The sequence below is a fragment of the Homalodisca vitripennis genome, chromosome 5, assembly GCF_021130785.1.
Source record: "Homalodisca vitripennis isolate AUS2020 chromosome 5, UT_GWSS_2.1, whole genome shotgun sequence".
In the NCBI taxonomy this organism is placed as follows: domain Eukaryota; kingdom Metazoa; phylum Arthropoda; class Insecta; order Hemiptera; family Cicadellidae; genus Homalodisca; species Homalodisca vitripennis.
In genome coordinates, this window is record NC_060211.1 from 127,207,599 (window position 1) to 127,234,196 (window position 26,598).

Genomic DNA, 26,598 nt, shown 5'->3' on the forward strand with positions numbered 1-26,598 from the left:
AAAAGGTTTTTTTATAGATATGATCATTTTTGGATTTTTTTTTAATATTCATGGTATTTAGAAAAGTAGATAAATGTATAAACTTTCATATATTAATAAAATTGTTACAACAAATGTTGACTTTCTACCAAAACAGCACTTACTTAAAAAAAAGTTGTATTTCAGTGATCAGTGTTTTTACATATAAAAGCTTGTCTGCTATAGATAAGGTATATGCTGATGCATGAGATTCAGATTTATTTTTCCTCCAACTTATTCTTTTTAAGATCAAAACACAAAATAAAAGCTATTTACAGTTGATAAATGTGGTCATTGTACAGAAAATACTTACCAAAAAGTCAAACACACTCAGTCCCAGCATTTCAAAAGCAATGCACATATGGCCATGGTAGTCAAACCAGTCTAGCATTTTCACACAGAGGCTGAAAAGTCAAGTCAGACCAAAACATTAGTATGACAAGCTTTAAACAGAATAACTAGTTACAAGTACAATCGATCTGCAGTATTTCGATAAAGGTTGAAAGTTGCATTAACCCTGGAACTGGCAAACGCCCGATATCGGGCGTTTTAGTCGCATCCTAGATGGCAACACCCGATATCGGGCGTTTTAATACGTCTTTTATTTCTCAATGTTACGTACTTAAAACATGATCAAAGAATATCGGTATTGATACCAATCGAAACAGGAAGGTTCAGTTTATGTAAATAATACACTAATAAATAATTTTATCGTTTCGTTATACGTCCATACGTTTTATAATCTCTGAACTGTTTGTTTACATTCTCCCGCGTACCGCGCTAGTTGCGCGCGCAACGATGAGTCAACTGGTTTATTCGGCTATTGTTATTTCGCAAGCTGCATGGTGTTCTGTCTGGTTTATTGTTTGTTTGAGTTTGTTGTAATGATGGTTGTGTATATGACACAATAATAGTAAGTTTTTTGTGCGTGTTTACATAATGGATCGTAATTTCCGCGATCGTTCAAGTGACATTCGAGAACTAGTTGTACATTGATACCAATCGAAAGAGGAAGGTTCAATTTATGTAAATAATACACTAATAAATAATTTTATCGTTTCGTTACACGTCCATACGTTTTATAATCTCTGAACTGTTTGTTTACATTCTCCCGCGTACCGCGCTAGTTGCGCGCGCGCAGCGATGAGACAACTGGTTCATTCGGATATTGTTATTTCGTCAGCTGCATGGTGTTCTGTCTGGTTTATTGTTTGTTTGAGTTTGTTGTGTATATAACACAATAATAGTAAATTTTTTGTCCGTGTTTACGTAATGGATCGTAATTTCCGCGATCGTTCAAGTGACATTTGAGAACTAGTTGAACATAAAATAAGCAACAATGAGGATTCCGATTTAGACATTCAATCAGAACATAATTAAAAAATATATAATAAAAAATAAAAAAATAGAAAATTAATATAAACTAATAGTTACAAGATTGTACAAATCCAAGTGGGCTTTGAAGTTCTTACTTTTGTTGGTAAGTAGCACTTTCGAATGTCAGTGTATGATTTTTTTATTGTTTACCACATGTAAAAATAAGTACCTTATAAACTATGTGTTGTTTTATTTTTACTCAGAATTAAATGCTCTTCCTTTTCTATATTTTGGATTTTGCATATCACTAACAACAATTTTACAAATCAAAAACTTTGAACTAACTTTTCTTTTTTCAAAAAATTTTTTTTCATGAAGAGTTAGAGTAAGGTTATTTTTTTGTTTTAATTATATTATGTGAAAAATGTTCCTGAACAATGCTGAATAAATAAATATATAATATGACATAGGTACTTTATAGTAAACATGTAATAATAAAATAAATATGAGGCAATGTATGAAGTACTAAAAACACTCTGCCACTGAGAGAAATATGACCGCCAGTTCCAGGGTTAAAAACATTAAATTTTAAGTATATGAATCCAAATTTTAATTAAATAAACAGGTGTAAACCATCATTAAGATATGCGATTTTAAATTGGTTAGTAAATAATAACTGCCCAAACAATAAACACGTGTTTTTAGTAATCAGCTGTTTTAAACTAAAAAAAAAAACATTCTTTCATAACATTAATGTTGTAACTTTGGAAGTCTGTGAGACAGCCAAATATAGTCAGATATATTTCAAACCATATAAAAATATCTAGAGAGTAAAAGCTTTCAGTTGATACCAAATATGTAAATAAAATAATAGCTTTAAACACCTGAAATTGCCACACAAAAGTCATGAAATTCTTTTGATAATATAGGTGACAGATAGATATTTAATCTACATATTTGTAAAATTCTTGTACTTCATGTTAATACAATATGTATTACAGTTTTTGTTTCGCTGTAATATTGTATGAATTTGTTTTGATTTAACAACCTATTCAATAAATACAAGACATTTGAAGGAAAATTCATTAATCATATTTTACACAAAATAAAACAATTATACAAATATGGTTTTAAACAAATTACATAAATTTTAAGATTATATTTATTTTTTAACATGAATAGTGTTTTGTGGAATATGATTCAATTAATTTTTTACAGAAATTAAATAAATATATTCCCTACTTTTAAAATTGAATTTTAGTTAATTATTCATAAATAATGTACTTTAATTTTTTTTTTTAGCATACAAACCAACTTATATTACAATATAGTTTAAACAAATGTATTACATTGATATTTAGAAGTTGGGATCATACTATGAATTAACTAATAATCAGTCCAAATTGGTATGTGTGAATTAATAATATGACAAATAATTAAGGAGTTAACTAATAAAAAAAGAACAAAGTTAAATAGTCTGTATAGCTAAAGAGTACAAAGTAGAGAAACTGTAATGTAGGACAAGATCAAAGACAAAAATAACTCAACAATATGCTGCCAACTCACTGCTTTCCCTCAGGGTCCTTCTCGGCTATCTTATCCAAGGCATTGATTTCCAATTTAGCTGCTTCACGATACTTCTCCACATTCTTTATAATTTTTAGAGCAATCAAGTGCTCCCTAAAACAAAAATCAAGTCTTTAAAGTAATAACAAAACAGATTTTTTAGTGCATGCTAACATTTTATAAAACATTAAATGCAATACAGAACATTTTGTAAAAAACCTTAATATGATAGTTATTTTTAATTATACAGTCCACAAGATGAAGAATTTTATGTGGATTTTGTTGTTGATGAAAGGAATAGAAAATTATAAATAAACCAAATATAACAACCAATTAAAGCTTTTATATAAGCAATATATGAAACTTGAATTTAAATTTATCACACAATGTTTCAAATATAACCTTAAAAAACATTATTTCCTACAGAAAATTAAACAAAGCTAAATTAGTTTGAACTAAATATGATATTGTAACTTCCGTAAAATGAAGCAATTGCAGAAGTAAGAATTAATTCAAAACATGGACATTGTTGGTTGGGTTAGACTAATAGATAAGGATAGCTCTAGACACCCTCCTCTGGAGGTATAAACATTAGTCTAATATTTGTAAATACCACTAAATTTAGAATAAAACAAACCAATAATTAAACTTTTCATTTTGTGAGACCCTTTCAACCGCAAAGCTGCCATTAAACACTTCACAAAGTAGTCTGTTATTCTAAACTAGGTGATAATTACAAATAACCAAATTAAGTAACCAATCTTAGCTCCATCTTCAAGCTTAGTCTAATACTATAAAATGTAATGCCCAAACCATACAAAGCCAATATAGGACTACTATATTCTTGTTTTCATTTATGACTACTATAAAATAAAACTGGTTTCATTATATACAAATTCTTGCCAACTTATTCCCTGTGTATCATTCACAAAACTAAGATTTGTTCACACAATGATATAGACATAATAATATTCGTTACATGACAAGAACACAAAAATGCCATGGAATAGTCTAAATATTACATTCTTGTAGAAAGTACTAGAGAAAATTTTTAAGTATACTTAATAACTGTAATTAAAGTTATTAAAAAGCATTATTAACATCCTGAATAAATTAAATTATATAATATTGACTGAGACAAAGGCAAGCATTGTGACACCATTCAGTTCACAAAAAATGACAATTGAATATAAAGAAATGTTTAATGAAACTGAATCCAAGGTGTGAAGGTCGTGTTAAGCTAGTGTAACGTTAATGTGTGAATTGTGTTTGTACAATGTTAAGTGACTTATCAAGATTTGCAAGTTTCAAAGTGTGCATTGCTTTCCTTAGTTTAGGCCTTACATCGCAGCTGTTATGGATATCAGGATTAGAGATCTCCAAAGCAGTTGTATGAACTTTACTACATATACCGTACCAGCAATGCTTGGTAGCTAACTTGATACAACAAACGGTTCATTTCTGCCTATCTCATTTCTGTATCCGACTGGAGAATACAGGGTAGTAATACAGCTGGTCTAAAATAGAGGTGTCACTCCTAGATCCAATTATTTTCTGTCAATTGTATCTATTTAGCCATGTTATTTTTTTATATAATCAAGGTTAAAATTAAAATTTTTATTTCTATAAAAAGTAATATGACGACGTCATCGATACTAAGAGAGAAGAGATATAATTTAACACTTTCACGAGTACATGTATTTATTTGTTAATAAAATATTGTACTAAAATACCTAATCATTTAACAATTTGCATAAAAATAGTAGCAACTTTCAAGAATGTTAACAGAAAGTTAACAGGTAATGGCAAAATTATCTAACCGGTTTCTCCGCATAATGTTGAGCTAGTAGAGTTAAGTGCATTTCAAAGCACACATATGGATATTTTTTGTAGCAATGGAGGGATTTTTAAAATGTGTCCAAAGAGTTAAAGATCTTTTAAGAATTGGAATGTTAATATCATACTTAAACATGTTTTATCTCATGTTTTAGGTTCTTGGCAACTGAAAAAGGAAACAGATTCCAGTTCTAAAATCACATTACAATGTCAAAGTCCATTCCTATTATTCTTTTAAAATCATTCATCATTGCCAATAACAAAATTTAAATAAACATTAAATTTAAGATACTGTCTTATTAAGACCAATAAAATGCACACAGCTAATATTTATTCATTATGTAATTGTTCAATTTAGAATGAAACACCTATAGTGAAACTGGTATAAATCTAAGTCAGCTGATCAGAACTGATTTATAACAGCTGAACTTCGAGTCTGAAATAATTAACCCTTTAGTATGTTTGTTTTAGCATGCACGATTACCACTAAAATAGAACTTTCATGAACAAAGCTAATATAAATACAGAAAGGTTTAGTAAAGCTTCGATCTCTTAGCTAATTTTAGTCAGATCTTCATAATTTTTCACTCATATACTCGTAATAACATTCACAATAAATGAAATACTACAATATTTTATTGAATTATTTTTTTATGTTTAAATTGAATTTATTAGTGTTACACAACAAAGAAACATTGTATATCCGGCAGAGTTTATTTTGCTATCCTCATTTATCATTTTGACAACTTATCATAGGTTTGGATAACATATCACAATATCAAACACAAAGAAAATCAATTTTACTAACATAAATAATTCATAGATACAACCCTGTAGAAAAATATCACAGGTTTTGTTTATTGACAGTGATATTACTGCAATCCGCTGATAAAAGACTACTGAATATTGACGATATCCAGCATAATAAAATAACTAAAATTAAAAACAATACATACATAAGTTTCTCGTTTTGTCTACAATGTTCTCTTATAGATCTTTAGTTGGATTAGTTCAAGAATTGGCTATAAGATAGAACCACATGACAGATGCCTTTTACAAACGGTAACAAGTCTAAAGAAACATGTTCTAAGCGATAAGATAATAATGGAAAAACTTTTACTGTATGAAAAAACCATGTACATGATAACATGGTGTATTAAGTTCATGGTGACACCCACCATTGCGTGAATGGGTATGAAAGGGGCTGAACAGTCAATACAGCATCCCCTGGAAGTGTTCATTCACCTTTCCACTTTAGTTGGATTAAAGATCTTATTATTAACAACTGAAATGTATACTGAAATGAAATAACTAGGACTGTTTACTGTTTATTGGATGCCATATGACAACACAATGCAGTAGTTCAATTAGAGGAGCCCATCACAAAGAGGACTGGTAAAATTTCTCTTTTGTCTGTCAGCAGAATATCTCGAGAAAGTACTGAGCTTTGGGGTTCAATAGTAATGATTTACATGTGTAAAACTTGGCTGTGTATGGATTTGTAATTATATAATATATAGTAGTATATTTTACTTACGTTTGTAAATCTTTTACTTTTACTACTTTTCCAAATGTGCCTTCACCTAAGGTGGCCATAATTTTATCTGAAAAAGACAGAGAAGAATATTACACAAAATACATTAAAATTTGAAACCTGAAAACCAGTTTAGGATTACAATCCACTCAACAGCTCTAACTGTTATAACGAATAAGTCTTAAGAAATATCTTATGAGAATCAGATAAATATATTTCTTAAAATATGAGATTATATTGAAAAAAAGAGAAAAGTGTAAATAATTACTTTACGATGATATGTACAGTGTATACAGTGCTTAATAATAAATTTCTTACTTTTCACTTGATTATTTTATTGATTATAATGGAAAAAGTACAAATTAAAACAGTTGATAAAATGTACCCTTTTGTTATCTGATTTCAAACAAAACCCATCCTTAAGAAGGTATCTCCAACAATATTGCCATGTGGCCTCAGTTCTGCTTTGTATAAAAGAATACAATTTACATCTTTCTCAGAACTGGAATATTAATACACCTACAGTCTTCAAACGACCTGTAGATTCTCTACTCGGTTCAAGACCGAATGTTATGAAAATATTCCATTTTTGAAACTTCCCCCCATGGCCTAACCTGTATAAGAGCTGCAATAGAACGAAGCATGGGACAGATTATAGTACTTTACTACAAGGTTATTCACGAACATCTGTCTTGAAGAATGTCGCCATGGTGGTATATCAGATGGCCATCTTCGTCGTCCTCAATGGAAGGTGCTCGAGAGCTCTGCTTGGGTGAATGGAAGATGAGACCAACGAGCCGGGCCGAGCGCAGCCAAGCCGAGCCGAGCCGAGCGGACACGCCACACCACACATCAGTCGGGTCACCCACCAATTCACCACCATACCACCACGAGTAGCACCAGCGGGAGTAGCATGAGTAGAATCACCATGGCGGGTTTACAGCAGCCAATACAACCGACCCAGATGTGGGCGTCCCATAATCATAGACAGAGGAGAGGGCAAAATGGATTGCCGTGTTAACAAAATGTATAACACGAAAAATTTTCGTTCTATGGGTCATAAAACATATCACCAACATTAAAAGTACAAACTTTAGGGCAACTTTGCAGGCAAATAAAGAACAATACAATAAGTCACAATAAGTAATGAGTCAGTGAAAACATGTACCACAACTAGAAGCGTTCTCAGCCGTTCATTAAAGCACACACATGAGTACTTGTTAACTACTCTTCACAGCAAACATACGTATTTACAATATGACCGTTTCCAGTTTCCATTGACAAACTTAAGTTGCCTTTCGACGTCCTTCATGAGTATTAAAGCCCGGGCATAACATCCAAAAATGTACTAATGTACATTAAGAAATACACATACCAATATACGGAATACATTTCGTTCCAATAAAAAAATTTACAAATAAAAATTCAATGTAAAAAATCAAAATGTTCACTAAATGAAAAAAAATAATTAGGAATTTGTTCTTGAAATGCACTTTTTCAATAAATAAGTTTTAATATTATATTCAGTGAAGTTACTCAACAAATACAGCAAATACAAACTAAATTTAAGCTTCAAAACTATTCTTTCCAAAAGCAAATTCCTGAATTATAAACAAAATCTGAAATGTATTTTATGTTTAATAACATGTGAAAAAAGATGTTTTTTCTGTGAATTTTAAGTTATTGAATAATCTGCAATTTACTGTCACTTGTAAGAAAAATAAAACCGTTAAACAGAGTTTCGGCAACTAGAATGAAATTTGGATCTAAGTGAAATGATATTATACGTTGATCTTCAAATAGCAAGGAATGCACCGTGCACGGACAATATTATGGTGAATTTCTACTTTTTGGTTAGACCTCTTACAACTCTCCAAGAAGAGTGCATGAATGAGATTCTTGTGGAATAGATTTTATCACCAACCAATTTCAGTATAGAAGCTACAGTTAGAAAATACCACTGCAATTAAAATATAGTTTCCTTTATGTGTTACATCTTTAGTAATTCGTTTTAATGCATAAAATGTAAATTTTTGGGTATGAGCATACAAAGACAAACTTGAAAAAAATTTTAAATCTAAAAATGAAAATCACCCATGAGAAAATTCTGTTTATTTCTTCCTTTGTTCGACTATGGAAGAACTAAAATGCCGGTTTAAGACGATTAAACAAGGACATCTGTGATCATCCCTCTTATAAAGTAACTAAAGTCCTGATTTGGCTCAAGTTACTTATACCCGTTCCTAACTGAAGTAGTTTTATGAGGAAACACACTTCCAAAGTGATCAAGTTCTTAAGCAAGCAAAGGTTATAGTTTCAGGGCTATTTTTATTCATACCAATGGAATAGTGAGCAGAGGATCGATTAGCATCACTACTAATTATCAAGAGTATTCCTGACGTGGAAAGTGTGTAGTTTTTGTGAAATCAAGTAAAGCTTTTGGAGATTCATTTCTGAGTCAAATGCACCGTCATAAATGGAATAAGAGGTTCAAAGAACAGATTACATTATTATTATTATAAGTCACTATGGTTTAGACTGCTCATTAACATAACCAATGACATACTTATCAGACATACTTATCAGAGTTAACGCTCCTTGTGATGAATGGCTAAGCAGAACCATAACTCATTTGGCTCAATTCAAGAAATTTTAATTTAAAAACTGCAGATACGAAGAAGAGCAAAATTTGTCCCGAGACTATTCATCAATAAGCAAACAATACAGTTCCAGTTAATTGAGAGTGATGGTTGGTGCGATATACAGTCTATAACCTCCTGTCCAAGGTGTTTGAAAACTCCAGATGTTTGAAATGAACGGTCGAGCATTTCTCTCCCCCCCCCCCCCCCCAAATAAATCTTATTTGGGTGGTAAGCACCTAGTAGTATCTGTATCAAATGGTGGGATTATTCGTTATTCATCGATACAACTATTCTTCCAACCAACATCAACTACAATATAATTGTATTAGCCATACCGATGACACCTATAACCCTTGTTTCAGACATTAACCCTTCCATAAAACACTACATTTTTGCTAATTATTTCTCTGCAATCTACTGATGGCATTCAAGCAGTTACATGTTTAACTAGGATTGATGACATATTATTTTATCGTTATTACATTGTTTTGTTGTTTTATTCTGTTGGTTTTTTGATAAATTGATGATTTATCTAGATACCATTTGGTTGTTATAGAAAAATTACCAAACACAACGTTCACTACCATTTGGAATGGATTAGGTTTACTGTTCATTGCAAAGTTAAAATATCACAGTTTTGTCAATAAAAACTGTACTATGCATCTAAATAATGTTTAATGTAAAACTGCAAAATAGCAGTGTCCTAGTTGAATGGACTTTTCAAGTCTAACCTAATATTATTAGTTATTTAAAATTTTTAATGAGTGAAAAGTTATTTTTAATGTATTTAAAAAAAATATGAGATAAATAACAATGATGGATGGATGACTCATGCCAATGACTGTATGCTGAATAACTCCCGTGGTTAGTAGAAGATCGGTCTCTTGTTGAAGAGTTAAAGAGCTACTGAATGCTATGAGTGACACTAATGTTATACAAAGGGGTTTTCTCAAATGGCCTCCACTTGAATTACAAAAAAGCAAACATAACGGTATTTTTAACGCAACAAGGTAATAGAATTTTTGACATTTGCTATTGTTATTCGTAACAAAAAGGTATAACACTACGTTTTAAGGTTTGAAATTTAACCTCTTTTTTCACCTGAAGGTAAATGATGAAGTTGACTGGCTAAGCAGACATCGCCTACTTTTGGAACCTTGGTTCACATCATCAGCAAAGAAATCATTCAGAATGTTACAAGTAGAATAAAATATGATGACAAGTTTCTGAATCTTCCTCTCATTTCCAAAGAATTTTTCAAGTGTAAAAGCGGAATGTATGTGTCGTAATGTCGGGGTCAGATATTGTGATCGTTATGTACCTCTCTTCAGACAGCCTCATTGTTTATCACAATGATTGCGGTGAGCAGGAAATCCTACCGTCCAAACTGTAACGTAGGTGCTGCGAGTAAGACTTACTGCGCTTATGCCCGCATACAACTATTGCATCAGCCACCAGCTACCATTGCTTGTGAAACGTTTAGCGGTCTGTAGCATTGTGTACTAACCATTACCTCACTCTTATGTGCCGTCAGTTCCTGGTTGGCACCTTTCGGTGTCCTGCCATGTTCGTGTGTTGTGTTGACTACTTGTGTGTGTGTGTGTGTGTGTGTACGTGCGCGCTTGTAGTGTATAAAGTGAATTATATTTAGTTGAAAGACATACAAGTATGGCTGCTACAACATCTACAGACAATGTCGTTCCAAACCATAGTGACAGTAATTCTGAATCAAGTGATAACAGTGATTATGAACTGAGTGGGGAAGAAAGTTTTAATTTGGACGATGATGTTGACCTTACAAGAGAGACGTGTCATATATCTCAACAGAACATGACACAACATGGTCCAACTGACCAATCATCGTAATGTGCAGAGAGAGAAGCGCTTGGTTATTGTACAATGCAATGCCAACACGAAAGGGGTAGATAGGAGTGATCAGTTGCTTTTCTACTACCCCAGTGATCACATATTAATATGTTGGTATGATTTTTATTCACCTACTTCAGATGTTAATGGTAAATTCTCTAAAGCTCTATAATGTTGCAAATAATGACAACACAATGCAACTGTAAGACTTCCGCTCATCGAAGCATTGTTGCCACCCAACAGGGAATTCCTCCATTGCGGCCTTTACACAACCTTCTGCATATGCTTTCAAAGACACTTGCACTTGACTAACAAGGCCGACTTCTGGGTAAAAGATGTTGTCAATGCCTGAAAGAAGGAAAGAGGAAAATGATTGTATATGCATGCGCACAATGTGACAGGGAATCGCCATTGTGTGCTTTGAGTTGCTTCGACAAGCACCACGCAGAACTTCAAGAATAAAGGCCATAAAAAGGGAGGTCTTTACGGTTTGTAAATATAAATATTTGACAATTTCTTCATACCACTGGTTTAAAGAGTACATAATCTAAATATGACTTATTCTTAAAAATATCACTACTATGAGAGACGGAACAGCATTTTGGGCTCGCTCAGGTGCTGGAATTTCGGCACAGCATTATGACGTCAATGGTTACGACCTAGAACCTTTACAACAGTACTCCAACATCATGTTTCAACCAACAACAACTAAAGGTACATTTTAGTCATAAAAAGTTCACTAGTTTATGAATTCCTTTTACTAGTGCTGAGTGCAAGAATTCCTCCTAAAAATTATGACGTCATAAACAATGATTAACTGTTGAATTTGTTTTATCATTGTATTTTTCATTTCAAAGGTCAACACACTAAGATTTTTAAATAATACATTTTCAGCTCCTTAAAAAGTTTTATACAAATTCTGTAGCAGCCAATGTGTTAACCCTCAGTTGTTTGCATTACAGATTGCATTGCTTGGTAATCTCAAGTCCCGTCATCAGAGTGCTTGATATCGTGCTCCATATTTTCAGACTAACTTTTTGTGAGAAAGTTGTTCATTATTAACTTGTATGACCATCTAATACAATGGCTCAAAAGAATATTGAGAGTCATAAAAATTGTATCTGAAAACCTTTTTTGGTTGAGAAATACTAATTCCATACATGATAGTTCCTGTTGGGGTGTACTGACTTGTATAGTTAGTTTGTTTTAAAGTGTGTTAACTATGCTTTCTTATTATAGCCATTTTTAAATGTTGGGGTGTACTGACTTGTATAGTTAGTTTGTTTTTAAGTGTGTTAACTATGTTTTCTTATTATAGCCATTTTTAAATGTTGGGGTGTACTGACTTGTATAGTTAGTTTGTTTTTAAGTGTGTTAACTATGTTTTCTTATTATAGCCATTTTTAAATGTTGGGGTGTACTGACTTGTATAGTTAGTTTGTTTTTAAGTGTGTTAACTATGTTTTCTTATTATAGCCATTTTTAAATGTTGGGGTGTACTGACTTGTATAGTTAGTTTGTTTTTAAGTGTGTTAAATATGTTTTCTTATTATAGCCATTTTTAAATGTTGGGGTGTACTGACTTGTATAGTTAGTTTGTTTTTAAGTGTGTTAACTATGTTTTCTTATTATAGCCATTTTTAAATGTTGGGGTGTACTGACTTGTATAGTTAGTTTGTTTTAAAGTGTGTTAACTATGCTTTCTTATTATAGCCATTTTTAAATGTTGGGGTGTACTGACTTGTATAGTTAGTTTGTTTTTAAGTGTGTTAAATATGCTTTCTTATTATAGCCATTTTTAAACAGCATTTAGAAATAAATTTAAAACTAACTTTTATTTTTATAAACTAATTGAATAAGTACATCTATCACGAAATGGGACAACTAAAGTTACTTTAAAATTACAATATAAGCTCATAACTATTATAGTCTGTTATTTTACTATAAGCTAAGGGTGCAGTCCCTTAATTACGTAACGCGTAATTCCTCCTCCACCCATTCTAATGGACTTGTAACGATAACACATACACCCCCTCAATAAATACTTAATGTTGCCACCAACACCCCCTCCCCCAATGTATACAAAACGATTGTGATGTAATAATGACATTTTTAAATTCCAGATCAAAAAGTAATTTATTAATATAAAACTGGCATAGTTTTGAACTGTTTTCTGTTTCTCCTCGTAATATGCATTTTCGTAATCTAAAATCAACAATTAAAGTAGCTTTTCCCTGTCTACTTTTTACTTTTTTAAGGCAATACTATACGGACTGAAAACTCGTGATTCTGCCTCTACCAGAAGGAACACTCATCCATTTTACTTCAAGTCAGTTTCAAAATGGATGAGGAAGAAATCGTTTTGAGTTGGTATATTGCATTTGGCGAGTTGTCTGCACAACGTGTTGAAGTTTTTATCTTCATAACTCCATCCTAACATCTGTCTTTTTATTTTTATTACTATATTTCTTACAGCTGACATTTTAACAGAGCTGAATTTGTTTCACTTCCACAATAAATTTATCTGTGTCGAACATAATGTGTTAGGAATTAACTAGAAAAACCAAATTTTAATCTTCTCAAGTTCTGGTTCATATTCGATCAATAAACACATGGGGCACCAACGTTTTGCTACAATACAACTCAAACGATACATGGAATTTTAGCTTCCAAATTACGCGTTGCTTGGTGAAATTCCACCTCTCCCCTTGATACCATGTCTCTCAGCATGAAAATTTCTCTTAGTTTTGCATGCAACAAATCAAATCCAATTAGGTACTCTTTATTTTCAATATAATACAATAATTACAATTAAAAAACAACAACATAACATAACATAGGTCCTGATAGCCATGCTGTTCTGCTGTTGACTTTTGTTCACAGTTTTTTGGTCTGTGCAGTATTGGTCTTAGAACCGAGCGCGTGAGTGAGGGAAGCAGTTTCTCTACAGTTTTATAAAACACTGTCAACGTTTAGCCCAAACATTAAAATCTCATATTTGTTGTAAAACGGTAAACACAATGAGATAAAAAAAAAAAAAAAAAAACGCTTTACTATTTAAGGAGGCATTTGGACATCTTTCAGTTTGCTTTCATGGGAGAAAACTATAATACTGATTTTAAAATCTTTGTAAACAACCTGGCAAATTTTATGAACGAATTCAAGCAATTAATAGTTTTGCAATGCTGCGTCGAATCCACTCTCCATCCACCCCTGTACTGGTGACATACGCTGCCAAAAATCCCCTCCCCCAAACCTTGTATGTTACGTAATTTAGGGACAGCCCCTAAGTATATATGTTCATGCTAGAAGCATTATAGTGCACATATCTGCTTATTAAAGCATAATAAAAAATCAAAGGTACTATTTTCTCCCCCAATCACTCGTTAATGATCTATGAAGATATATAAATCTAATCAATATGTAAAGGCTACACAACATATATACAAAGTATTTTAAAATACAGTGATTTAATTACTATATTAACGTGGTATAAGATGATCTTTTAATAGTTAATTTAGGTTTGTCATTGACACTTGAAATCGTATTTGAAAATCACGTTATTGTAGATGAGGGAGCATCTTTCAACACTTCCTGGCATTTCATTAAGAATTATATTGTACTTAGGAATGGTATTTTATATTCGATTAAATACTTATTCCTGGAAAATTTATGCAGGTAAAAAAAAAAACATTGCAGTATATTTTATTATTATTTACTCTGCTCAACTTCACTTCTATTACATTTACTTCTCACATATAACCAACCACGAACCAGAGTGACTGATATGAATGTTTCAGAATATTTGAATTTATTTTAGTCCCAAATGGAACACAATGATTGACCTCTATAAGCAAATCTTTCCACAGTCATCTTCTTACTGTGAATTTTAAACTATTATTTCAGTAACAAGTTACAACATAATTTACACTGATAACACCAGCTGATTGTAAATGCAAAACTAATAATGCAATAGACTTTCATCACATTGGTCAGTACTGGGAAAAGATTCGGCTTTTATAAACTAATTTACATATATACAACTGTTATCTAAAATATTTATTTTCAGTAGAGTGGTAATAAGTGTTTTATATATATATATATATATATATATATATATATATATATATATCGCAAAATTAATTAACCAGTTACATTGTTTTATAACTAATAAAGAATTGGGGAAACCATCACTTGGTAACAAACAGTTTACTTCTGTCACATACAACTCACTTTAGTCATCAATTTATTTCGGTCACATGCAGAAATTTAATAGAATTTTTGTTATTTTATAAGAAAATACTAGAACTTAGCAATAATGTCTCCAGCTATGCATTTTTTATATTTAATAATTTTTATTGATATGTTAGTTTGGTACTTTTTTAAAGAATTGTTATAAATACTTCAAAACTTTGTGTTGGTCTAGCCTATACTTGCTGTGGTAATAGCAAGTTTAAATGCATTAACATAAACTGGTTTTTGTATTATATTTAAAGGATGGCACAATTAAAAATCAGATTCAATTCTAACACTAAAATTATCGTCTTGATTCTCGGTTTTGAATTCGTTACAAATTCCTGTATAAAAACTAAATAATTCAAAAAGGACTAGATAAGCAGGTTTAACTTTACCAGACTAGAAGGATATTTCTCTTCTCAATCATAGTGATATTAAAAAAACACGTTCTATGAAATAGAAGAGGAAGAGTGGTTACTTGCTCTTCCTATCCTATCTTAACTCTTATATTAAAATCTGGCTTTCTGCTCTCTTTAATCATAGTAACTAACAATGTAATGTACTACATAGTTTTGTTTTGTTAGGTACCATTTAAGCATATCTGACCAGAACGTGTGGCCAGGCAAAAATTTGAACCCATGAGACAAAACATAGGGTAATTGATTATAAACGTACAATTTTTCTTACAGAAAGTACATGTTTTAACAACCAGTAATGTGCATACTGTCAATCAGCTGTTGCTTGCGACTAGACACAGCAGACTTGTGACCATGCAAGATTTCTAGCATATAAAATATTAACAGGGATCATATAAAAAAATACAGTGATAACTTTATCTATGCATGTTTTTGCAGACAGAGATTACGAAACTAACATTCAGTAATTTACTCACTGCTGATAAGTTTTCGTTTACTTATTTAGAGATTCAGTGAATTCCATATATCCAAATCATTTGACACATCACTAGCGATGGTATTGTGTAATCGTAGCTTTCCAAATGTATTGAAGCACTGCTATTGATTTTATTCATTTACTGAAAATATCAGTACCGGGAATCGAGTGAAAAGTGCCGTGGTATCGAGAATTGTGGTACCGAGTATTAGAATCAAACATACCTAATTTAATATTTATAAAATAACATGATTCCAGTATTACATACAATTTGGTTGAAAAAAATAAGAATTATACAAAAACAACCATCTTGAAGTCTTTTGGTAAAAAAAAAAAAACTAGTATCTTTTAACGATTCAATATAAATAAATCCAGATAAAGAGAAATCACACACCTGCATGCAAATTATAAAAATGACATGTAGGAATTTAGAAAGCATAATTTACTCTATTATGTTCTTTGAGCCTAGTGTAAGCCTAAAATGAATAAAATTTCATCCACAAAAAATTGTTTGCTTTATTTATAGTCCAGCCCTTAAAAAATTATTTAGCACAAAAAAGATGATAACAAAAGTTAACTTCCACTGCTATCATTTTTAAGAATTTTACTCTTACCCCCACCCAATTTTAATTTATATCAAGTAGGCTGTTCAAAATAATTGGTTTAAATTAATACTGTATTTCTTTTAAGACAAGACAGACAAAACAGTACAGACCAAAAAGAAACAAATTTATTAATTTTGTTGAAAAAAAAAAAACATTTCAAACTGCTTCCACTAAGTTATGCTAAAATAAATGGTTTGGTTTAAAGCAAAAGCCAACTGGTCCATTTTGAAAATAAATTATAACAAAATGAAACTCACACTTCTTGAAAACTTATGTAATGATAAAAATGATTTTATTGGAGGAATTAAAGTGGATTGCATGTGAAGTTAAACACACACACACACACTCAAACTCATGCACAGATTCTATAATATTTTAGATTTCTATAGTAGAATATAGTATCTTTAAATCAAACTTATGTATAATTAATTGTATTGTATACGAAGGTAGCTTGCTTTAATTATTTGGCAATTTGTCATGTAAACATACATTTATTTATTTATTGATTCACATAATACATAGAAACAATATTAAAATTTAAAAGATTTTCTTGATTAAGCTGTTTACTCTGCGATATCAGACAGGAAAATACTACAGTTGAAAATCAAACCTAGAGAACAAGATTCTGTTGGCGTGAAGTTTGTTGTAAAAATGTTTTATGTTCATAGGGTAAAAATTAAACAGCTATAGAGCAATAAAGTATAGCATTTATTGAATATTCAATGAATGTATTTATATACAACATTTTAACATCTATATTAACTTATATGTAGACTAAAACCTAATTTGACAAAGAGTTGTTTTCAAGTATCGATTTTTTGTTCAATTTTTCTGAATAGATAGTTTTTAGAACAGAAATAGTCTGTGCAGCAATAAGTTCTGAAAAATTGATGCGGCACATGTGATATCTTCATTTACTGTTTTGAACAATGTCGCATGAAAGGGTATTTGCTTTCAATTTTCTATTGCTTGATCATTCCACCACTGATTATTAATATTATTTTGAGACATTGAACGTTTTTTAACTGCATACCATTAATTGCTATATATTCTCTGTGAAAGTTTTCACTGCTTATATTTTTGTAGCAAAATGGAAGTTCCTACACAATACTTATCATTTTTGAATGCTGGATAAATCTAACATATGCCTGATTTAAAAGATAAATGATTACACCGAAATGGACAATCTTACAATAATTCTTTTGAGTACACTTCTACAGTACTATTAATTACAACATGGTTTTTAACTATTTCTTTAGATAGCATTGCGGAATTAATTGGACAATTTCAGCTGTCTTCCCAGTTAGTTAACCTCCAACCAAATCAACAAATGTAATAAATTGTTTTTTGAAAAGGAAAATGTAATGAAAAAAAAAATAATCTGAAACTTCAGACGAGGAAAGAGAAAACTGTTGTATACAAAGGACTGAATATTACTTAACAGTAATTCCAAAATCATCAGTACAGAGAATTGTTAAGAGAAACAAACTTAAATTTTTAAAAGACATCTTAGTTCATAGTTTATTTGAAGATGATCCGGGCGGAAGTGTGAAATTCTTTTTCCACATCAATGACTTTCACATTTTAAGCACAATTTTATGTAATGGTGTTATTAGTAATGAGCATGATTGTGTTTATTATATCTGGAACCCACTCATTCTTGAGCAAAGCTTCTTATATCAAAAGAAGTAACTGAATGAGCAGTTGTCCATACTATAGTACGACAGACATTTAAAACGGTATAATAACTACAAACCGGTGTGAACCAGTTTGAAATAAAGAGGCACAATATTATTCTTTTTTAGTCCAGAAATTGATTTTTGTTATTTTCTTTGGTGCAACACAGCACCATACGATATTATCTAAACAGTCAGTTTTGAAGTACTTTTGAAACGTAATGTAAATTTAAATTCACAACAATAAAGTTGTATCATCATTATTGCTACTAGATAGTAATCTTATAGGTGTTGGATTGAGAGAAGAAGCAATTTTATGACCTGGCTGTTGGGATTTCTTGATTTTAACTCCAACATTATCTCATGGGTATACTTAAAAGAAAGTTTCAATCCACATTTTCAATAATGATGAAGATTTAAAACACAAAATCCTAGAGGAATTTATTTGGGTACCTTAACAGATTTTGAATGATTTTTGAGTTTTTTTTGTTCGGCAATATTTTAAGTGTGTCGCTCGGGGGAGATTTCAGTTAGATAAATTGGTTTTATTAACAAAGTTTAATTCATTGTTCTATTTCAATTAGTTGTTAACAATTTAAATTTGTTACAGTCATTAATTAATAAAATCCAAGTTTATTTTAACGCCCTAAAACTGCAATACTTTAAATTAACTACATTTCTTTCATGCACCATTTTGTTTCTGTAGGCACCAGAAAATTGTATTCTGGTACCTTTAGTAAGGTCTGTATGAGGTTTGGGAACAGTTATTTGAGGAATAAGGAAGCAATAGAAAAGAAAATTGTATAACTAATCAAGTGCTAACCTCAATAATCCAGACAGGATATAAGAATACCATTGCATGAATTTTAATCTTATATAATATTCTCTTCTTTGTTGTGAACACCAAAAGAATCGTAATAATTGATATGCACATTACTCTTTAATTTAGGAAAAGTAGTATTGTTTCTAATTTTTATTATAATGTATATTATCAATTATTTGATATGTCAAATGTTCTTTAACTGATAACATTATTAAAATAATAATTAAATTAAAGTTTGAATACCACAAATTCCCAAAAAGCAAAGCCATGCAATCACTCTGATGCCTTACTAATTTAGATTCCAAGAAATATTGTCCTATCCAACGCTCAGGAATTAACTATTATTTGCTGAATGTAATATGTTTGCAGTTTACATGTATGTAAAAATATGTTATAAGAAGTAAAACACCTTTTTTAAGACAGGTTCAATTGAAAAATATTAATGTATAAGTCAATAATCCAAAGAAAGTGACAAAATGAAGTAATGTATACAGCTCCCCTTCTGTTGACAATATTTACTATTCATTTGTTCCATTTATTATCCTTTGTACAACTTATTAAGGATGTCTATACACAGAGATGCTGAAAAGTATGAGAACAGTGTAAAAACTTTGTAATTGTATACTCCATAAAATAAAGCTCTGGACATCAGCCTAAGTACTAGAACACAACTCATTAACAACATCGGCAATTCCTCACCTCCTCTGGGAGACAATTCATGTGGAGCAATTAAAAATCTTACATATGACCACAGTTCAAATTGCATTGTTATTTTAATGCCTCGATACAATAAGAACAATGGATAAGTAAAACATAAAATTTGCTTTTCCATTTAAAAACTGGTGGCTAAAACATGCGTAGGAGCTAATAAACTACAAAAAAGAGCCTAACTAACAAACGGTAAACAAACCTTCGGACCACAAATGAAAAGGAATCTATATACGAGCAAGTTTTCAAGTCTCTAGAAACTTGCTATCAAGATTTATCACTTAAACAGACAGACAACTAGATTTTAAGAAGGAACTGTCAGGTTCTTAATAATATGCACTTCAACACGCAAACTAGCATGCCTCAGGTGCATATTGTGTGCATATTTTGTATATACACATATATATTTCAGATGATTTTGGTAATAATGGACTTAGTAGGTTCTAAACTAAATATTTTTATCTTTAGATCCAATATAATGAGCACAAGAAACAAAATAACAACATGCTACATCAGTTAACTTCACAACTAGTGCCAATCAACCCAATGATTCCTAAATACATAATTTTTTGTCAACTAACATAACCCCTACTGAATGGAAAAACTGTGTTTGGTATCAGAAAGAAACACAGTTTGCTCCAATAAGAGTTAATCATCAGTGTAATTGTTTATTTACATGAAATGTTTATGAAATCCTTACAAAAGGCTCATTTTCAAGCAATCATAGCATGTGGTAAATAATTTTCTGTAGTAAAAAGTTTTCAAATCATCTTATACTCCAGTTGCACGAAATTTTGGTATAAAATATATCGATTCGAAAAAAAAAAAAAAAAAAAATTATAAATCATTTTTCAGAATCGAATTATAACATTTATGTCTCTACTATGTAGTGCATTTCAATCTGACAAAGAAAATAAGCAATATACTTTATCTTTATATATATATATATATATATATATATATATATAATATATATATATACAATTATACTACTAAATCTATTATCACTAAACACATACCAGCTCTTTGTTAATAAGCTTTAATACGTTTTCATGTAGGTGTAAATGTTTTAGGTTTTCTAAAACCAGAAGAGATTTGACACAAAATGGCTAACACAGATTTATATTTTTCCTTACTGTAAAACTTTTCGTAAGCATGGTCCCCCCCTCAAATGTTAAAAACTCTTTCAAACATTATTTACGTATAATTAAAAATTTCTCAAATTTGTTTATTACCTACTGCATAGATAAAAAAATGTATTATTTACGGTTTCATTCTGAAAAAGGACTTAATATCATATACATTACTTCTCACTCTAAAGTTCAGCGAATTAAGGAAAAAAACATCAGGTCTCCTTGTTTAGAAATATGTTAAGCATGCTAGTACATTGTCAGTTTAATTGAAATGATGACTAACTGACTCATTTGCCAATAAGGAACCTTCAAAAAGTAGATATCAGCAGTAAAATAGTGTACTTGTTGGAGTTTTAAAAATAGTAATTGTTCTGACACTTTTCAGCATCCTTGTATACTGCAGAGAGAGAGAGAGAGAGAGCTCAGAATAAAACTTAGCTGTCACTTATATTATCCACTTTTATATATATATATATATATATATATATATATATATATATATATATATATATATATATATATATAATTGTAAATCTTTTTATTTGATTGAACAAGAAATAGGTAACAATTTGGAGTGCACAGGAGGGGATCTGTAAACTAAATGAAGATATGATTTGGACAAGATACTTGATTATTCAATTTGGATATGTACGAGTATATATGACTTACAAGTGAAAGGGCTGGGAGGGGGGCGATGGTGGCGGGGGCCGGTGCTGGTACAGTGGTGGTAGGTACATGGTGTTTGGTGGCTGAATGGGTCAGGTAGTTAGAGTACTTCTGCTGACATCTGGCGAGGGCGCTGGTCTGCTCCTCAGCACTATCCTCTAGCCCCGTGTATTTGAGTATCAAGCTCTGTATCTCCTTGCGGCGTGCCTGCCGATCGTTCTCAGGCGAGCCCTCCTCACCACCGCCCCCACCGCCCCTGCCGCCGGCTTCCGTGTTCTGGTCCACGGGTACCAGTGTCAGCCGCGAGTCGTTCAGCTCTCCCGTGAGTCCGCCCGCCCGCAGCGGCCGTATCTTGTGTTGTCGAGTCTCCGTGTGGCGGCGATGTCGATCGGCACGATACGGTGTCTTCTCGCGGACCACGGAAGTTGACGTGGCCGACACGTACGGGTAAGCCTTTTCCGACAACAAGATCGAGTGTGTGGTCGCACTTTTCGTCAACGAATGCCCTCCCGACTGCTCCTTCTCCTCGCGTCTGTTTCTCCGCGAGTACCTCTCTAGCGCTGCCGAGTACTTGTCTTCTAACCGTGATCTGGTGGAGTCGGCGTACTTCTCCTCCAGGCGAGATCTCGTGGTGTCCTCGAACCTCGGACGGGCGACCGGTGCGTTGGTCTCGCCATTGTTGTAGGTTTCTGCAGCCTTATCGGCGTTGCGTTGCGGTGCAGCCTGCGTGGGGGCGGCTCTATGTTCTCGCGGTCGCGGACGCGAGTGCCCTGTGTCGGTTTGGCGGCGTCGGTGGCCGCCGACGGCCCGCGGACGCGACTGGTGATGCGGTTCAGCAGACTGGAGCACGAGTCCTGTAGCAGCTGAGTCACACTGACGGTCGAAGAACGGGCGTATCGGGCCCTTCGGCTCGTCAGCGAGTTGTTGTTGCGGCTCCCCATCACAGTCACTACCACAGTCACTACGTGTGACAACTACGCCGTCGAGACCGCTACTAAAGATACCGAGCCCTCCGCTGCCAAATACTGTGCTATTAATACTCTCAGCTGCCAGTGCCGAGCTCTAACAACAAACCAGTTACGCAAAGACATCCAATAGTTGGACTTGTCGTGTCGTCACGTATTTGTTTCCGACCTTTCCTTTTACCTAAAACCCTTGACTTTAAGATTGCCCCCACATTCTCATTTCCTTTGTAAAGCATGTAAGGTGTTATGTAGTTTTAATGTCCAATTATTAAGAATACCCATGTAGAAGCGGCACGAAAGTTGTAGTAATAATAGAAGAATACTGTACTAATGTAGATAATTTAGTTGAACCAACCGAAGACTAATATGTATAAATTATACTCTAATGTTGAAAACTTTCAGCTACATTTAAGTAAAAGCGTGAATGTACACTTTGATAGTTATTTTTGGCAGCAGGTCACAAGCTAACGACATTGAGTTGAGTTGTTCAGTAACGCAATTTCGCCAATCCTCGTCACCACATCGCTCTACATTAGCTTCCCACGAAATAACGTTCCTCTTATTCTGCCTATTACTTTCTTTCGTCTTTCGTTTAGTCCTTCCTTCTTTTGAGTTCCTATTTTCTCCTTTGGACCTTGATTGAATAAACGTGTTTTCTGTAGGAATGTTGATTGCAATATAACGCCATCTTACAGATAAATACCTCTGGAAACAGTTAATCTAGTATACATTATTTGTGTTAAAACATTACTTTAGCCAATAGCACAATGTTTATAGAGAATCAAGTTACAACATCTTCCAAATTTAATTTGTACAGTATTTATATTTATTATAAAAACTGTAAATAGTGCATTCACAAATTGATAATAATATAGTTAGTAGAAAGAACACCTCGTTTAATGTAGATATTCACCGACCACAGAACTGGCATGTTACACTACTATTATAAGTTTAACATCAGGCTGTGTAATCTCTATGATAAACTTGCAGGCTGACATGACCCGATTTATACGACCTTAACTCTTCACACTTCAACATTCTTTTTGTTAACTTATTTTACTTGTATATGCTTCTGACTAACAATTTTGTTTTACTGTTGCAGTTAATCAAACAGGCAATCAAATTACATGATGTATAACATTATGTATTTTCCTGATTCTAAAGACATGGTACCAAAAGAGGAGTTCAATGCAATATGTAAGCATAACTGTATTAATGTTTATTGTTTATTTTTATACGGACCTCAAGCCGCAATTGCCATTCACCCTACTGAAAACCACTCTAATCAAATTGATATTCCAAACATACACTTTCATTCATTGCGTTTATTATGAAGTCAGACATTCATCTTTTTAATTTAAACATATATTGGAGATATATACATCTATTAATACTACATTTACTACTTTAATCTCAGTCGTATACATGTTAATTTTCAACATAAACTTTAATAAAGATATTAAAAAAATACACTCTTCTTTTATTTGCAAAACAAATATGAGGCTTCTCTCGTCAAACTTGTTAATCATGCATATTGTTCGACATCGACCATTACCAACTACATCACAGGTTTTTCTAGGGCTGATATATTGTACTACATGCTCACTTATATTATTGTATTAATGTTGTTACAAGTAAACCGATAACCCCACTGTAATGATAACTTTGGTGCACAGTGCCACAGTACCCAGTAGATAGTTAAAGCACAGATACGCAAGTCATCATCATCGCAGGCAGACTCAGCAAAGGCGTCTCGATAATTAGAACTGAATGTGACCTAATATAGACTCCATCACACCGAAAACAACACGGAGTGATGGAAAAGCTTGGAAATAATGAAAGCCAGTCTATTTTTGGCCCGCCGTGGAGGGTAGCGTAGGGCAACGGCCACGTGCGGTAAACACTACCATCGTCTTGGTCACGTTCCTTCTCTCTCTACTGAGGAACTATCGAAACACCTCTGCTGCGGTTATTTACAAAAGGCTAATTTTACTATCTAATGCATGCACTGGCTAATTATAATATACATGTGCCATCCACCAAATATTATTCATTTAATAAATTAGTAATGATAAACTTTTATAACAATTGGAAGCACAATATTACAGAATACCATTGAACAGAAAACTTTGTCAAATGATAAATTTATTACGTTTTGTTAAACAAAAGTTGTACAAAAAACATAGCTTGATCTATTGAGTTTAAAACACAGACCTCCTCCTGTGAGTCACCGCCTGACATCTAATAAGTATGCCTCAACAACAACAGATAGACACTCTTATCAATTACTGAATGAAGCGGAGCTGTTTTACAAGGCGAGACAAACTGTGGCAGCCGATAAGAATGGTGCCTTTCAATAAAAAAAACTTTGCAGCCAATAAGTTACTTTTCAGTTACCAACTCATAATTGTTTAGACAATGTGTGAATAACTTGTTACTTCGTGATCAGCAGTTTTCAAATGTTTACAAACATTGTACTGTTATCGCCAGATGGTTCTGACTGTGTTGATACGTACGAGTTGTGCGGGTGTCACAGAAGGGGAAGGAACAGGCCACCAGCACGACTCCACCAGGGCCACCTGCTGCCGGTGTGGGTCGAGACTCAGTTGCCCCAGATCCCAACAGTCGGGGGCGGGGGCCGTGGCCGGAGGCTGGGGATATCGGCGGCGGACTCTGGGGGTGTGCTGAGGGGCGGCAGCGGCCGAGTGTCGCCTCCTGTACACCGCCGCCGGCTGCTCCTGAGCGTCAGGGGGAGGCCGCGGCCGTCTCCGTGGCTGCGTGAACACCGGCACCGGCTCGTACAGGATCAGGCATTCCTCGTCGGGTCCTCGCTGCCCGAGGAACATCTCCTCCTCCATCGACGCTGCCCACCATAGCACGGGCCAGGGGCATCGATAACTGTTACAGTAGTGCTGGTGCGCGCTATGACGATGCGAACGGAAATAGACGTGCGCCTACCGAAATAACTCTCCAGCAGCGCGCCGCGACTCGCGCACCGTGTCCGGTCGAACAGCTGAGAACACCCCGACTAGTGTGGTACATTATAGGGCTAGTGGACAAGGGGAGTACTCACCTGACTGGACGAGTAACTGCGCCGTCTGGCGGCCTCCGCCTCCCGTCGCTTGTGGTGGTGACGCTCCCGCTCTCGCTCCCTATCTCGATCTCGCTGCTCCTGCTCACGCTCCCTGTCGCGCTCCCTTTCACGCTCCCGGTATTTGGCGGCGCTGGTGTGGTGGCGTCTGTGATTACTGGACGTGGGAGAGCGACGGTGGCTGCGCTTGTAACGTCTCTCGGCGCTGGTCCCGCGCTCGTGCATCCGTGACCTCTGAGCCCTCTCATTGCTGCAACAAACACAGCGTCCGCTGGGCGTCAGAATACTGCTACAAGTTGGGAGGGAAACAGAGTTGATCCCGTACTCGTGCACCTCTAACATCTGAGTCAACGAATTACTGCAACAAACAAAACTCATTCTAATGCTGTCAAATACAGCGTCCACTTCTCTTGACGGACAGAATAGATCGCGTAGATCATTAGAATAGATTTAAGATTGGTGAAGAGTAACAGTTAGGAAATGACTAGTCATAACTCCAGTTCTTTACTGATGGTATATAAATTAAGCTTAATTCTTCATGTTACCTTACTGGTTTACTAGTACGTTAATGTAAATATGTGGCATTTTTAATGTGTAATTAATAACAGCTACTCATGAAGTACGTGTTGCTAAATTTATAAACGACCAATTTTTTTATAACACCTGTCGGACGAACCTTGGTCGATTGACTTATTTATACAATTTCGCTGAGCCTGTGCCAAACTCCGAGTAATGGAAACTTTGGCAAAAAGACAAGGGCATTGCAACGTACACGTTGATGTTCACGCGGATGTTTTACGGCATTCTACAACAATAGTGGCCGACTGGCCGAGTTACTGCTTCCGGGGTTATATTACAAGTTCTTAATGCACGATAACTAGTCAGTAAGATGTCTTGGACAAGTTTTAATAAACTTCACAAGGCACTAAAAACGTGGTAAACCGAATTTTTTGACACCTACGTACCCTCTATGATTTGTCTTGATTATTTGTTTTAGGATCACAAGAAATAAAACCGTTGTATAA

General features: G+C 33.5%; 2 protein-coding genes across 2 annotated transcripts in view; both read right to left on the reverse strand.

Annotated features, from left to right (window-relative positions):
* The window catches only part of LOC124363607 (serine/threonine-protein kinase Doa), a 33,458-nt gene extending 8,118 nt beyond the window's left edge, over nt 1–25,340 (reverse strand). Inside the window, exons 1-6 of the mRNA XM_046818863.1 lie at nt 24,999–25,340; nt 21,521–22,579; nt 6,957–7,035; nt 6,275–6,341; nt 2,902–3,015; nt 332–422 (exon numbers count right to left, since the gene is read on the reverse strand). Of these exons, the coding sequence (XP_046674819.1) occupies nt 332–422; nt 2,902–3,015; nt 6,275–6,341; nt 6,957–7,035; nt 21,521–22,579; nt 24,999–25,340 (1,752 nt within the window). The remainder of the gene's footprint in view (nt 1–331; nt 423–2,901; nt 3,016–6,274; nt 6,342–6,956; nt 7,036–21,520; nt 22,580–24,998) is intronic.
* A 191-nt stretch (nt 25,341–25,531) lies between these two features.
* On the reverse strand, nt 25,532–25,915 carry LOC124363609 (RNA-binding protein 25-like). Its single transcript, XM_046818864.1, has one exon. It carries the CDS (start codon nt 25,913–25,915, stop codon nt 25,532–25,534), a length of 384 nt encoding a protein of 127 aa, XP_046674820.1.
* Between the last annotated feature and the right edge of the window lie 683 nt (nt 25,916–26,598).

Bases quoted from the DNA above. Each gene is read 5' to 3' on its own strand.
- LOC124363609 (XM_046818864.1), bottom strand. From the start codon at position 25,915: ATGTTAGAGGTGCACGAGTACGGGATCAACTCTGTTTCCCTCCCAACT.